Source organism: Amia ocellicauda, chromosome 8 (genome assembly GCF_036373705.1).
Source record: "Amia ocellicauda isolate fAmiCal2 chromosome 8, fAmiCal2.hap1, whole genome shotgun sequence".
NCBI classification, from domain to species: domain Eukaryota; kingdom Metazoa; phylum Chordata; class Actinopteri; order Amiiformes; family Amiidae; genus Amia; species Amia ocellicauda.
Window position 1 is genome coordinate 40,457,525 of NC_089857.1, and position 15,788 is coordinate 40,473,312.

General features: G+C 38.8%; 1 protein-coding gene across 1 annotated transcript; it reads right to left on the reverse strand.

Moving 5' to 3' along the window:
• Positions 1-187: 187 nt before the first annotated feature.
• Positions 188-11,720, reverse strand: LOC136755045 (mesoderm induction early response protein 3). The gene is made up of 13 exons (XM_066711404.1): positions 11,683-11,720; positions 10,910-10,934; positions 10,217-10,362; positions 9,123-9,257; positions 8,480-8,600; positions 8,201-8,274; positions 7,933-8,005; positions 7,250-7,398; positions 6,102-6,183; positions 5,911-6,005; positions 5,492-5,619; positions 5,185-5,327; positions 188-4,445 (listed from the first exon to the last, which is right to left on the reverse strand). Exons 1-13 carry the CDS (start codon positions 11,689-11,691, stop codon positions 4,006-4,008), a joined length of 1,620 nt encoding a protein of 539 aa, XP_066567501.1. The 5' UTR covers positions 11,692-11,720; the 3' UTR covers positions 188-4,005.
• Between the last annotated feature and the right edge of the window lie 4,068 nt (positions 11,721-15,788).

The window sequence follows — 15,788 nt, forward strand, 5'->3', positions numbered from 1 at the left end:
CTATTATTCTAATCAAAATTCACTGGTGGGTGCTTACAGGTACCATTATGTTAAACCATTTTAATTGGGGAAAACTCCAAATGCAGAATTATTACCTACGATTATGACTTATGATTGGCGTTCAAATGCAACGATTAATAATGCATTATGTTGAGTGGAAGTAGGCAAGAGAACAGATCAAAAAAGATAAGATTTCCAGAGCTTTATTTCTGGATCTGTACACCAGGTATTAAAGTACAACAGAAAATACAAAATAATGCTCAACAAAACCAAAAAAATTCAGTGTTTATGTACAAATATTAAAAACAATAAAGATTTCCTCTTGAACATTTCTGATACTAAATGCGGTTTGATTGTCTAGAATTCAGGCTATTTGTACTCAAGGTTTCTTATTCAAATGAACTGTGACCAAGAAAATAACTTGCACCACCGTGCGGTTTGTAGTTTTCTAGAATGAAAATAAAAAATAAGTAGAAATTAATATACGGTTTACGAAAATTTTATACTTAAGATTTCTTTAAAATATCACATTTGTACAGATTTCAGGGGAGGGTTTGAAATATACACATACTTCCCTACATGTAAATTGACATTAGTTTACATTCTGATTTCGCCTATTACGGTTTTGTACAAATTGTGGAAATAAATATCACTGCACCACTAGGTTTACTAAGTAATCGATCATAGGAAGGACAAGAGGAAATAATTGCACAACCTACATGACCCAATTGTACACACTTTAGTATTTGCCAACTGATACTAATGTACATCCTTCAAGTAAGTTCAATGTGAGGGGAAAAAAGTAAATAGATAAGATAGTATGAAAAGAAAAAGGCTTGTCAAAGAGAAGAAAAATAAATGTATTGCTATAGACACAGCACCAAGTACTCATCAAGCAGTCATTCAATCAGTAACTTCATACAAATAACTTAGTTTGTCAACTCACTACGATTGCTTGCGATTAATACCAGTTGGTCGTTTGTAACTGCTTTCATTTGTACAAAGCAATGAACTAAATGAACTGGCTTGCGTTTCCCCATTGTGGATGGTTAGGGTTGGAAGGTCCTTTACGAAGCACGGGTTCGAATCAGCTGTCCACCACACAGAGTAACACATCTGAACGGGCTGTAATACAGGTATATGAAAACGCACCTAGCGTCAGGTGTAATCCTGGCTTTAGTGTTCAAACAACTCCCAAAGGAAAAGGTCTCCCCTCTTAACACATTCAGCAAAAATACAAAATGGTCAACCGTCTGGCACAACATAATACTGCACAGAGAAATTTCCTTCACACACAATTTCAGACCTTTTTCTGCCATTTGCAAAACAGCAGCCCATACTGCACAGCTTCCAGGTGAAACGATACAAGATCCCACTGGAGAGAGGGGAGTCAATTTCCATCTATACGGAGGGAGTTTAAAAACCACGGTCTTCAAGACTTCGAGGTTTGGACACGTAACACAAATGAGTTCTGGACCGAAGCTGAGATCTTGTTCCAGTGGACAGCCTTCCTTTATTGTGCTTTTAACAGAACGTGGGATTACAACGGTGGCCGAATCCGAAGTGCACGCCCACAACATTAAAACAAATAAATCGATGCTTTATCAAAACAGGTTCTTCACAAGAACAAACGCATAAACTTTTAAAGCAAACGCAACATTAAATAGCTAAATACGTAGGTAAAGCTTGTTTTAGTGGTACACTTTGTGACATTTCACAGCGAGCATGCATGGAAATGCTGCCTTTTAACTGCCACAGAACATTGGAAGAGAAAGAAAAATAATAAACCTAAAAAGAAAGTCTGTACATATTTACAAATTATTGCCTTATAATAACAAGGAATTAAATGAAATCTTTGTCTTGACACAAATTCACAAGTTTATGAGGTCAAATAACTAACTTTTCAAGACTACCCGATGATTATAAACTCAGTAACCTTCAATTCTCTGCATCGTCAGACTGAAGTAAAGATCGAGGTGAACCATCCTACAGCAAGCCGACATTCAAGAGTCCGTACCCCTGCAAACGCACTTCTCATCTTACTTTAGGTCTCAAATGCATAGATAAATTAAGTAAACACTAGTACTGCATTAATTAACATCCGACACTGATTTTGATCTTACAAGCTTTCAGAAAAGGCATTCAGTCATGAGCACACGGAAGGACCAGTCGTCAATAAACTTAAGATACATAATCCCCTGTGTACATCTTTTTCTTCAACCGGAATCACTTGACAGCATTGGAAATTATGAATTTGACACAATGTAAAGAGTTGCACAACACACAGTAACAAGGTGCTGACAAAAGCAGAAAATGACGTGACGTAATACTGGCAACAAGTCAAAGCTACCAGTGAAGTGTCGTGTACTTAGGCGTTAATGTTGATTTGTACGATAAAAACATCAACTTTTTTTTTTAAATCCTTTTTAAACTATTCACCATGACAAGCCTACTGAACTAAAGATGTACATGCACACAGCTTAACTTACATAAATAGTACTCAAGTCAGTCAAAATATATATATTTTTTCTCATACATCTCAAATTAAGAAAGTTAAATGTGCCTATTTGTTAGCAAATTTATTTTTCTGTACATTTGCTAGAAAAGCATTAAAAAGTACAAACAAGACTAAGGCTAAAGTGAGATGACCTTGGTGCAGTCCATAAAGTCCTTCTGCAATAAATACCCGCCGCCCTCTAACTATCCACTAACAACTACATTTCAGTAAAACATTTGAATATTAAGATCCAAAGATGGAATTCTTTCGAGAAACTGTAGGATAGCAATGACGAAGGTAGGAAATAAAATAAAAATTAAAGAAGTTATGAAGACGTTAGTTTCAAATTAGTTGCAGTGTATTTTTGCGGTTGTTTTCAGGGAGGTTAATTATTTAAACAAGTTTGAATGTCCTGCACACTCTTTAGAGCCTGCCGCTTTGTTTTCAGCGTATATATCCGTATGTGTTGCTCGAAAGCAGCGATTTCAAACATTATGAACTGCACTTAATCACCTCAGCACTGACAGGATGTCAATAAATTGTGTTGAGTAGCAAAAATTAAAAGCAGTATTTTTGGCTGCCTCTGAACTGTTTTTTCTCTCGTTCACTCTCTCATATATATATATATATATATATATACATACACACACACACACACATTTATTTTTAGGATACACGAAAAAACGTTCACACCAGAATCACAAATCTATCCGACTCAGGAAAAAATATTTCTTAAAAAATATTAAAATGTTCAGTTTCTAGCCAATTCTACAATGTGAACTAGACAGCAATCTGGCAGTGGAGTTCAACTTTCAGTGCGAGGGCAGCCACTCGATTTTGGTTGTTAGAAAAATGTATTTTCTCCTTTGGAAATGCAGTCCTGGTACCTGCTTCCACCCACAGAAAAAGGATAAACGTCTAGCAGTTTTGTAAACTGAAGTGCTCCTCTTAATATACAGGAAGGCTTTGTCTTAGAAAGTTTTTGCACCAATCTGTGCATTTTTCAAATATAAAAGCCTGGACCCTCTTTTACAAAATGCTACATTAGCCAGGGTCTAGTCTTGGTACCTGTAAAAGCTGATATTCCAAAGTACCAATTTCCAAAGTAAAGAAAAGAAGAAAAAAAAGAAAAGAAAAGGTGTTTATGGCAGCCATTCTGAGTGGCTCAAAAACCTTGTCATTGGTTTAGGGGTGTGGTCGTAAGCTTTAGAGATGCCCGTAGGAGCAACAAAAACAGACTACAGAGCTTCGAGACTTACACCACGATATTCAGTTCCGACAGTATATGGACATCGACGCATGACACTTCCAAATTCAGGACAGAAAAATAAATGGCTATATTAACTCTTGAGAAATCAAGATTCAGTTCTATACGATAAAAGACATCACTGATGTCATAGTAAAAGAAAGAAAAGAAATAAAATAAATCAAACTTCCAGTGAATGAGAATATGTACACATCTGACGGCGGTGCCATCAAACTCAATGGTCACGTCTCCTCGCCGCCGGTCACTCGGACTGCAGGGCCGTGTGCTGATGTAGTGTGTGGGAGTTCATGAACCCGTTGGACTCGTTCGAGGACAAGCTGCCAAAGTCAGTCACTGACACGGCCATCTTGGCACTTGTGATGTGGTGTGTATGGTTCTCAAAGTCTACGCCCAGGTTATTTACAGAGACGTCATTGATGAAGGGCTCGGCCAGGCCCATTTTTAACCTCTTCGCCGGCCGTTCACAGTCCTCGCCGCACATGTTGATCTGGTTCAGGTCCGAGTGGTAGAACCCGGCATCCAGCAAGTTCAGGCAGTCGGTGTCGCCGTTGGTGGAGAAGCCGAGAGGCTCCTCGTGGCTCAGGGCTCCTCTGTGCAAGCTGTCCAGCGGGGGGAAGCTGTAGGAGTCCAGGCAGTTAACGTCGGGCGGGTTGCAGACTGTGGCCACGCTGTTGGTGAGAGCTGTCGAGGGACAGGACAAGAATGGGTGAGCTTAAAGGTTCGATTAGCGCAGGGGCTGTCATACTCCAGACCTGGGGGGCCGGGAGTGTCTCCTGGTCTTTGTGCCAGCCCAGCTCCTTAAATCGGTCTAATTAACCGATTAACTGGATGAATTTAACACCTCTCTCCAAACTCTGAAATGTTCGGAGTGCACAATATATTGAATAATCAACACATTTTAAGTAATCAGCTGTTAGACTTAAATGTAAAAGTCTCAGATAGGCCTACATGAGAAATTACTGACATTAATTTAATAATTGAGAGCTCCTGTTGGAACAAAAACAGGACTGGAGTCGGACACCCCCAAGTTTCTTTCCCCACAGTTTTTTGTATGTTTATCAAAAAGTAGTGACTGAGGACAGACAGGTAACCAACCGTTTCAGGGTATCGGTTAATTTACCGACTTCAACACTCAACTCATCCCAGTTTTATTTAAACCTGAAGGCATTTGTATGGAACCCTTCTGTTGTTGGACGTCGACACTTCAAATGAGACCTTTTTAACCGATTCCTTCCGAGCCTCACCAAGACATTGTGAAAGCAAACGAACCTACGATCAAAAGGCATTGTAAAGGAAGAGCCATGGAAGCTGAAGGCGTGATGAAAAACTCTGTGACTCGGACTCCCAGATACACTTCGAAAACAATTACTGGAGAAGATGGGCAGAAACCTGTCCCAGTCCGGCCCCGGCTCTCCCTTACCCGTGAGATCACTAGCTGTGATGGAGTTGAGAATCATCTGCTGGTCCGGCGTGGCCTCCATCCTCCCACCACTGGGGCAGGCGGACGGAGAGCTTTCCACCGCTAACCCCTCCGCTTCGTCCACCAGTCGGTCCATCAGATCCCTGAAGAGAACAGGAAGATGCACTGTGAGGACCCTGATGTTACGCCCTAATCAACATTGACATCCAAATTGCAGAATATCTATACAGGTATCGTGCCACAGAAAAGGCGGTGAAGTTAAACGTAATGATGCTCGTTCAGATTTATGAACGAAACCAGCACTTACGTTACTCCAGGATAGCTGCTGTACTTCTTCTTTCCAAACCTATTCTGCTGGACAAAGTAGTCAAAGCGCTCTGACTTTTTCCACACGTAATAAAAGGCAACACATTCAGCTACGGTCCTTGTCTTCACCTTTAAAGAGAGAAATAAAACACAAAAAGGTTTCAAATAAATTACATATTTAATGAGACATGAATTAAAATTAGGGAAGCGCCAAGTTCCCCCCCCCCCTTGAGTTCCACAATTACAGGTTACACATTAACGACAATCATACCGGCACTGACACATGCGTGAATTTGTTAAAAACCTGTTGAGACCTATAAGGTATAATGTTGGTCTCAAACTACCCTGACTAATTTACACCATCATATAGATTTGCTTTATGATGGATCAGCCTTGGCTTTTGGTTTCTGTAAACCTTACCTTGTGTTTCTGTATGAGATGGAAATTCTTCTCGTATATCTGAAGCGCGTGTTCAAAGTTCCTGCATTCTTCTTCAGACCAAGGAAGCATTTCATCTACAGATTAGAATAAGTTTCACATGAAAATTGCTCTTCTCCAGTGTCATCCTCAAGATTGAGATTCAAAATGCACGAGTGTCGCCACACACGTACCTTTCGAAGATTTTGCGTTGTTCCGGTATCTTTCAAGTGCTTCGTGGATGTTGTAGTCACATTTCAAAAGCTCGTACAATGCCTAAAGGGTGCAGGAAAATCACGGTTATTAATTTGATCCAATAGAAAACAGTTAGGAGAACTAATAAATGACTGTTTAGGCAATGCATTATTAACCTTAACTTATAGCTCTGCTGTTCATATGGTCACCTCCTTGCAGATATAAAAATATTAGTTAACGGAAGAATTCTCCCAAAAGCAAAAGTTTATAGGAAAACTCGCTCTCCAGAAGCTGTTAAAATACATTAAGAAAAGTTGGTAAAATTAATTGGGAATTCACATCAACGCTGCTATGGAATTAAAAGTGGCAGTGAACAGCAATTTATTCCTTGTCCTCAGAGGTAGTTTGTGAGTTTGCTTACACTATCTATGGTACCTGACCTGAGCAAAGACTATATTTACCACAAAATTGGTTCATAAAGAAAAGTCAGAAAAGATAAAAGCATGTGCATATATTATTACACACACAGTTTGATTTATCTGATGAAACTTCTGTTTTGATTCACGTTTTTGCAGCGCTTTTAACAAAGTACACAACTCAGTCGACAAATGTGTGGACGAATACACACCCAGGACACACAGCATGCAGAAGGAGTTTACCTTAGATAAGAATTCCCCATCGACGCAGAATTTCCCCCAGACATTTGCATAGGCAGGGCGGGCGGTTACCAAACCATCGAGGGGGGGGGGCAAGCGGATTGTCGAATGGGGGGGGGTGTCGTAGCGAATGAGAGCAGGGGGCGGAGCTTGTGCGCTTGTGTTTTTAAGGTCGTTCATGGTGGGGCTTTAACACTTTAACTGAAAACAATGAGTTAAGTTCAGGTTTGACAACAAAAATATTCCTTGTTAATCACATACGTAGTCTGTAACAAAAATCAAACATACAAGTGCACGAGTCCGTTTGAATTGAACTTCTAAAAAGATTAAGTGGAGACATTTAAGCTTGCCATTTATGTTAAGTGTCAATTGAGGTTTTCAAAGTGAACGTTATATCATGCGGATAGGGTGCACAGGTCTGTGAATGGTAAACATCGCCGTTCCCACAGATCTGGTGTCGAAGCCATTCCTACGCGGGTCGCTCTACTCACTTGCTCGTTGTCTCGAACGTGGCTGCCCTCCGTCGTCGCGGTGGTCTTCCCATCTACAATTCGCAAGGACGTCTCGCACAGGAAATCCTTCACTTTGCTCTCGGGCAAGACGTCGGGACTCCAGAGCAGCTGGTCTTCGTCCTCGTACACTACGGAGGAGAGACGCACGAGACTTAAATCGTGGACAACATGCACACGTCCTGTGCTTTCGGTTTGTTTTACTACGTTACAGTAGAGGCACACTTACCGAGGCCACAAAAAACGCACACATTTTTTTTTTTTTTAACTTAAAATATACAGTATTAACACCGGTACTGAACACCGCTAAATGCAGCCTTGTGGCTCAATTTAATCAAAATCAATCGTTTGGACTAATGCTGAATAAATTGCAAAATTCACACAAAATCAGAAAACTTAATTACACATTGTCGTAACAATATTTTGGTATTTAAGCAAATATGAGCATATAGGCCACTTTGTCACCGAGACAACTGTTCTACATAGATTGTGAAGTAATTTGGACTTTACTATTAAATAGTTTGAAAGCATTTTGGTGATGGGAGTTTACCGATAGAAAAGGTTATAAGTAAGGCTTGCAGACAAGATTTTTTATGCAATGAAGATCGGAGTGAAACAATTTGTGCTTTTAGGAGCTGGTCCTGATCATTTGGTTAGAAACTCACCCTTTTCTCCTTCCACATAGCTGCACAGATGAGTTGGAATTTCTGCTTGATACTGGGATCCAACCATAATCTCCTGTGGGGGGGGCAACATGAAAGTTAAAATTAGGCTGTATAGATCTTGACCTCCCACATGTCTACGATTAACATTCTTCCGTCTGGCGGCAAAGGAACTGCTCTCTGTCTCTGTTTACTGTAGTTGAGTCAAGACTGTGACGGATGATACAATATGACGTTTCACAACAGATTCAACAATACCACAGTGACAAACCTTTCGGGAGTCTTCAGGGTTGACTGCATCCTCCTCCCCCTCCGATTCTTTATCCCCATCATAAATAGTGTTTGCTGCAAATGTAATGGCGACAGAAGTCAAACATGAACCGCTGACATTGTACCAAGGAGACAAAATGACACGGAAAGGCAGTACTCGTATCTGCACCACCGCCCCGAACCCTTGATTTCTCAAGGATTCTTCGGAATAGTCTATGAGCAGTCTATGACTAAGAACTTAAAAAATTAAACTCAGGTTAAGATCTCAGAATAAACTCACATCTAAGGGTTCTTGGGAAGAAATCTGTAGTTTCGTGGGAAGTGACTGATGGAGTGAGGTCATCAGCTGAGGATTGTGTTTCTTCATCGTCACCAGATAGCAGGTCTTTAGCAATTTCTTCCTGTTGGCAAAGAATACAAATGTGAGAAAAGGAACACCTCACTGGAGGAAAATAAATCTGAATCACTACCTATGTAATACAGATTCATTCATGTTCTACCATGTTTTGGATTTTCCTCTTATTATAAGCCATCCGTAAAAAAAGAGAACATTCCACTGTGATTTAATCAATAATTTCATCAATAATCACATTTAACAGTTATATATATTCAGTTAGAGGAGAGAAAACTTGTTAGGCATAACTTTGAACATATTTTACTCTCATATTGAGACTTTAGTTTTGATTTCAGGACACGACAGGATGCAACTCCCTGAAAAATATCACATAATTGTTGAAACTGTGAAAAATGGAAAATATTTCTGAGTTTCTTGCAGTGTTGGCTATACTTCCTATACCATTTAAACATCAGGTAGGATTCGATTGCACTGGATTGATATTTCAGTGTCATTTGCATTGTATTATAAGCAGAACACAATAAAAAATACTACAACACTAAACTGCTGGCGGTTTCCTTTTACGTACTTTGTCTAACGTCATGTCTGGGAGCTCGTCCGTCAGCTCTCCCGAGGAGCTATCCACACTCGAGCCAGCGACGGTGCTCACAGACGCCTCATACCGATAAATGGCCAGCAGCTCTTCTAGTGGCATATTGCCTTCCTGTTAAAGGCAATAATCAGATCAGTACGAGCATCTACACAGACAGACAGACATACATTTGCATACAATTACTTTAACACCTGAATTTTAAAATGTGAAAGGAAAAGCATAATGAATATTTAAATCTAGACTCGCACTTGCAAAGGCAACGAATGGGAAAAAATAACAGAAGTCTCTTTTACAAAAACTGTATAAGCGGATACAGTTCTAATTGCATTGTACGTTCCAGGAAAACGGTGGCAATGTTTACATTTAAGAACGCACATGACATGTTTATGTCGCTCTGGGAAAGGGGCGTCTGCTGCTCAATTAATACAAATGGACATTTCCAGTTACTCTCCAATGGGAACAAAGCAACAAAAACATTCATGGAATATTTTAACCCACTGCTTTAGTTTTCGGTACATGTTCGAGCCAGTCATTTTAGAACTGGACAAGAGAGAGACATTTTATTCTGGAATTTTGATTATTAAAATGGGTTTTATGCAGTGGGTATTTTCCATTTGATATAATGTGGGTTTGTTCATGCTTTGACAAATTTGGATGTCATGTTTAGTAAAATTAGATGTAGGTAAGCATAATTTATTCTCACATTAGAAGAGGTCACATACAAACTATTTTCAAGACATTGTTTTCCATTTGTCTTAAATATTTAATGATGGTGGTAGCCACTTGATTACAAACACTATGATAGATTAAATAAAAGTGATGTAGCCATTTCATAGAACTTAATATTAAATAAATTGTGGCACAATATATAATTACATAGATATATAATACCTATACACAGTTTTTCTCCACGTGACTATCATTTTCATCACTAAAAGGAATCATCAGATTCAAAGTAAGTATTTCATAATCTGAAACGCTTTTAGAATTATGTAAATACGAATACTCTGACGATCTGGGTGAAATTTACAATAAACTGATTCCAGAAGCATTTGATCCATTAGGTTTACCTTCTCCAAATCTGCAATTTCAGCTCTGAAGTTCTTTTCTCCTTCCAATAACTCTTCCTCTTCAAGAGTTCGTTCATCATCATACTCATGAACTAACATTTCTGCTGTTGGGTCAAAGTCATGATCTTCTGAGGACAGAGAGCCAACTGTGAAATAACACGAAGACCACAGAGGTTAGTAGTAGTAGTATAATTAGTTTCTATGTATCACATAAATGTAAATATGTATGGAAAGATATGTTTAAAACAGTGGTTCACAATCCTGGTCCCAGAGACCCAATGTCCTGCTAGTTTTTGTTCTCAATTCCTTAATTTAACGAATAACTGGCCAAATCAGAGCTTATTCATAATTGTAAACCATCAAAAATGTCAGGTTAAGTATAAAAGTATAAGTAAAGCAACTTATTCGTTCAATTGAGTTAATTTCAGTCGTTTCGGTTAGTTAATTCAGGGTACAGTTGGAACACAATCCCACAGGACATTGCGTCTCTGGGACCAGGATTGGGAACCATTGGTTTAAAACCTTGTAATACCTTTCAATTACAAATTCAACAAAACTCCAAGGGTTCAATGTTACAATTAAAACTGGCAAAATTATAAGAGAGAGATTTGAACAAATAAGAAAAAAAGAAAAAAGCCACCATTTTTAAACTCATAAACGCACCAAACAAATCAAAAGGGCAGAGACACTCACCTGGGCTCGAACTTCCAAAGGAAGCCTGAAAAGGTGGGAAAACGAACAGATCAGTTTCACATCACAATCTCCCAAAGCCCATCTAATAAGTCACTGTCGGGGACTGTATGACACAGACGAACCATAAAACACTGCCATAAAACTACCCTGTCAATCAATCATCTAATACAACACCGCGCAGATCCGCTTTTCCGTTACTTCGGGCAATTTCTCCCACCTTTCTATGAAAAATGCTCAGAAAGCCACGTTTATTTCTCAGATCAGTTGGTGTCAATTAAAGCGCGATTCGAAGTAGCCAGTGTCGCTACAGTGTTGCCATTACTGTCACAGCGCTCGGAAATTAATCTAATCAAGCACAGCCCAGGCATAAAAACATCAACAATGTTTCTGATTTACACTGGCATCTCAATCGGGCTTACATAGTCAATCTTTCATAAATACCCAAGTTAACGATACAAATCGCCTCAAATGCGCCTATTAAATAGATTTTCTAAACCGCCTCTTTTTTTCCTCCTTTTTACCCCTGGGTTTATGACACATTCTTACAGTCTGTGTTTAGATACACGGACGCCGCGGCCTAGTCCCGTCGGATCCCGCTTTGCGTTCAGATGCACTTTTAACAGCCCATCCCGCCCCGGCGCCCCCCGAACCGCCGGTACCAACACGCGAACCCTTAATGAACAAAGTCGATTGATTTTAATCAGATTGTACCGGTCAGAAAATTAAAAATATACATTTAAAATCTGATGCTTCTTCCCTATTTTCCTCCTTACCTCCGCCATATTGGTACCTTTAGGCTAATAAGCTGGCTCGCGTCGGAGACCCGGATGGAGGGAAGCAGCCAATCGGCGGCCGCGGCTGCAGTTTTCGTGATGAGCTGGACTGTGTTTTGCAGCGGCAGTAACTTTTGAGGTGTGCTTGACACTGCACCGCAAATTACAGAAAAGGTTTAAAATGACGATTAGCACACCGATTTCGATCAGTGCACAGTGATGGGCATGTGGGCTTTGGTATAGTGCGCATATGTCTGCGAAAGCTAACTTTTCCACAATTTATCAATGGGGGGTATAGCCCGCATATTGTGCGTTTCATAACTAGACTTTTGCAGATTATTCTCGAATTTCACGAGCGGATAGCCAACGTTACACAACATTTGAAAACAATGCACAATTAAAATAGACAGTGTAGGAAATGGCATTTGTGCAAAAGTAGTTTTAAGTTGTAATTAATGGTCAGTTTTGCTTTGCGCGATTAATCATGTGATTTGCGACATTGGGTTTTGTTTCAGTATTGTCTCCGTAATGTGTATCTGCCCAGTGTTGTATTATTAAAAATGTGTAGACGACTTTGCCGTCATCGGGTTTATAAAGCAAGCAAGTAAACATGCAGGTATTGAAGGTAAATGTCGGAAATAATGTACAGGTATTTCTTACACAAGAACCTTTGATGAATCTACATGATTTATCCAAAAATATGTCATTCTGCAACTCCAAGGGCTAGTCTTCCAAACCCAGATTAGCACTAGTCTTGGAATAGCCAGTTATATTTTGGGTTGTGCCGTCCAAGATATGTGTCAGCCGAACGTGTTTTTGAAATAGCTCTAAGTGTTGATTTTTAAAAATATATTTTTTATTTTTTATCAGAGACAATTTTATGATCATGCATTTGCAAGAGAAGTGGACTGAAAACTAATTAAAGAGAGACATCACAGTGGTTTAATAGGGATACATTTCAGAAGTGTGAAGATAAATAACGCCTAATTAGAAAGAGACGAGACATGACTAGATTTACAGAATGGATTTGGGAGTTGAACAAAGTCCAGGCATTCCTAGTAATTAAACATTGTATGATGACTTAAAAAACATACTAAAATTGCCTATTTAATGTTCCTGGCAAATCCAATTTAAAGAAGACACTATCATAATTTAGTTAAAAATATATCTCTTAAGCATTTACACATTTAAAAACAATATAATACATTATATGTTATTGCTTTTGTATATATTGAAATAATCGTTTTCCTCTCTCCACATAATATTATACAACAGAGGTGGATATTATCTCCTGTCTATTAAAATACTTTTTCTCTTAGTTTTCATAATTGTAGGAGTAAAGACAAACGTTATAAGGTTAAGGTAAGCAGTTCTCAGCAAAGTCATTCTCATACTGGAAATATGAAAATTGCTAAATAATTAGATTAGTTGTTGATTTTACATCGTTCCTATTTGTACTGTATCAGTTTTGTGTTTAATTCATATCATATAATGATGATGATAGAACTGATTTCTGTTGGTAACACTATTTGAAGAAAAAACAAGAAAGCTTATTATTAAAAGCCATTGCTAAGGTCAGACTGATTCATTCATAATGCCTTCAATGGGATTTGCATGTTCCACCCAATAAAAAAATTACATGAAAAGTAAGGGGCATTTTTGTTTTCAGGCAAAGCTGGACTTATTTGACAGCTCTTCCCACTTCTTGTTTAGGGTTACTAGAAATAACACAGGTGTAATACATACTGTAAAGCCCTTTTGTTTTACTATTTATAAAGGTAGAATACTATAGATGCCTTAAATACATGGATAACATTTTAAAATAAGGTTGGTTTCTCACATGTATGATCTAATCTTGTTAGTCTTGCTTTATTCACAAAGGGCACATACATAAAAGTCTTGAGCTTGACTAGGTGCCACAGAGCTTGCTGTATACCAGGGGTTTCCAGCCCTGCTCCTGGAGGACCCCTACCCTGCTGGTTTGTGTTCCAGCCAAGCTCTCAATTACTTAATTGAATCTTAATTGAGGTAATAATCTTCTAAGATTTTACTTTTTAAATTGTGTAATAAAAAAGTTGATTCTTTAATAAGTTATTTATAATTATTATCTACTTAACTTAAAACCACTACTGTTTAAAATAATTTAAAGGCTCTGAATTAGGAAATTATTAATTCAATTAAGGGTTCAATTAAGTAATTGGAACAAAAACCAGCAGGGTAGGGTGTCCTGCAGGACCAGGGTTGGGAACCACTGCTGTACACTCAGTAAAGCAAACCTTTATTCTAAACTAGATACCTTTGCTACTCCATGAATTACTTTAGCCATGTTTTATGGTTCTCCCCTTATCAATTATCTACATTCCCTGCTCCATTTAGCAGTTCTGAACCTATAAGACCATAAGAAAGTGTCCGAGAGGAGGCCATTCGCCCCATCGTGCTCGTTTGGTGTCCATTAATAACTAAGTGATCAAGGATCCTATCCAGTCTGTTTTTGAATGTTCCCAAATTGTCTCTTCAGTCACATCGCTGGGGAGTTTGTTCAGATTGTGACGCCTCTCTGTGTGAAGAAGTGTCTCCTGTTTTCTGTCTTGAATGCCTTGAAGCCCAATTTCCATTTGTGTCCCGGGTGCGTGTGTCCCTGCTGATCTGGAAAAGCTCCTCAGGTTTGATGTGGTTGATGCCTTTCACGATTTTGAAGACTTGAATCAAGTCCCCACGTAGTCTCCTCTGTTCCAGGGTGAAAAGGTTCAGTTCCTCAGTCTCTCAGTAGGACATTCCCTTCAGACCTGGAATGTGAAAACCTCATGTGAAAACATGAGCTTGGATTCCTATTGTCAGGAATTCATCTCTTAATATTCAACTTTATAAAAATGATCCCAGAAGTCTATATTACTCCATATGCTCTACTTTAATCCAATACAGCTGCAACCTGAAATCCACCACGTTAATTAATCTGCAGGGAAGGTGACCATTAGGCCATGTACCCCTCCACATGTATTTTCTCCACTGGGTGGATTTGTTCATTTCTTCTACATGCCTAAAGGTTCACATCTGCTGTACTACATGTATACATTGACTCGCACTTCATGTATACACATTTAAAGATCTCTGTTGCAATTCCTTTGCAAAGGGCACTGAATTAAATAAAGATTGGTTGATTGATTGATTAAGTCAAACAAGGGCTGCCCTTTTCTAAACACCATGCTGACTGATCTGTAATTAAAGCTCAGTTCTATCCCTTTTTGTGAACGGAAACTACATTTGAGTCTATGCATAGCATCCATCATTTATTTAAATATAATTGAAGATCATGGTCTATCCCAGGTCATTTCATTGTCTAAGGTGCTGCTCATCCTTGTAATATTTTAGTCTTTGTTATGGTATTTAAAACAGAGCAGGGTCCTGCTGTAACACGAGGTATATTTTTATTCTCCCTCATGGACACTTATGTAAAACATACCTTCATTACTTTTAGTATTATTTTTAATTTTCCACAATTAATCTAGTAATATCCTTACAAACCCTTGGGCCAAGCTGGTTGGCTGCCATTCAAATGTAATCTATAGAGGTATACATCACCATAGAGTATATTTAAATGGAGCTGGATCAATTGAATAGCTTGACTTTCTTCCTGGGGGGTTGCATGTCAATTTCAAAGTGAACATTTCATGGGGTTGTATTAGATTTTCCAGGCTGTGAGACTCTGCAATATGCTGCATGTGCCTGTACCAGTATTTCATGATAATCCGCATAATCTCAAGATGCTAGAATGTGTGAATCTATACTGATGTGTTTTCTGTGTATACAAATATATATTGGATTCTATTGGCAATGTATTGCATTGATTGTGAGCACACCAAATCTTGGGTCACGTGTTTTGGTCGACTCTACTGTTTTGATCTTGGTCTTCATGATACAAAAATAGGTCGCTCAGCAGATACAATCTTGGCAGCACAGGCTATTCAAAGGGACTTGGATAATATTCAGTTGTGGGCCGACACCTGGCAGATGAAATTCAATGTGGACAAGTGCAAGGTTTTGCATGCAGGTAACAAAAATGTCCACTATAATTACATTATGGGAGGAATAGAACTAGATGAAGTATC

Coding starts and splice junctions, on each gene's coding strand:
- LOC136755045 (XM_066711404.1), bottom strand. Junction 8,006..8,200: donor ACCCTGAAGACTCCCGAAAG/GTTTGTCACTGT, acceptor CCCCCCCCACAG/GAGATTATGGTTGGATCCCA. Junction 6,184..7,249: donor ACGTTCGAGACAACGAGCAA/GTGAGTAGAGCG, acceptor TGCACCCTTTAG/GCATTGTACGAGCTTTTGAA.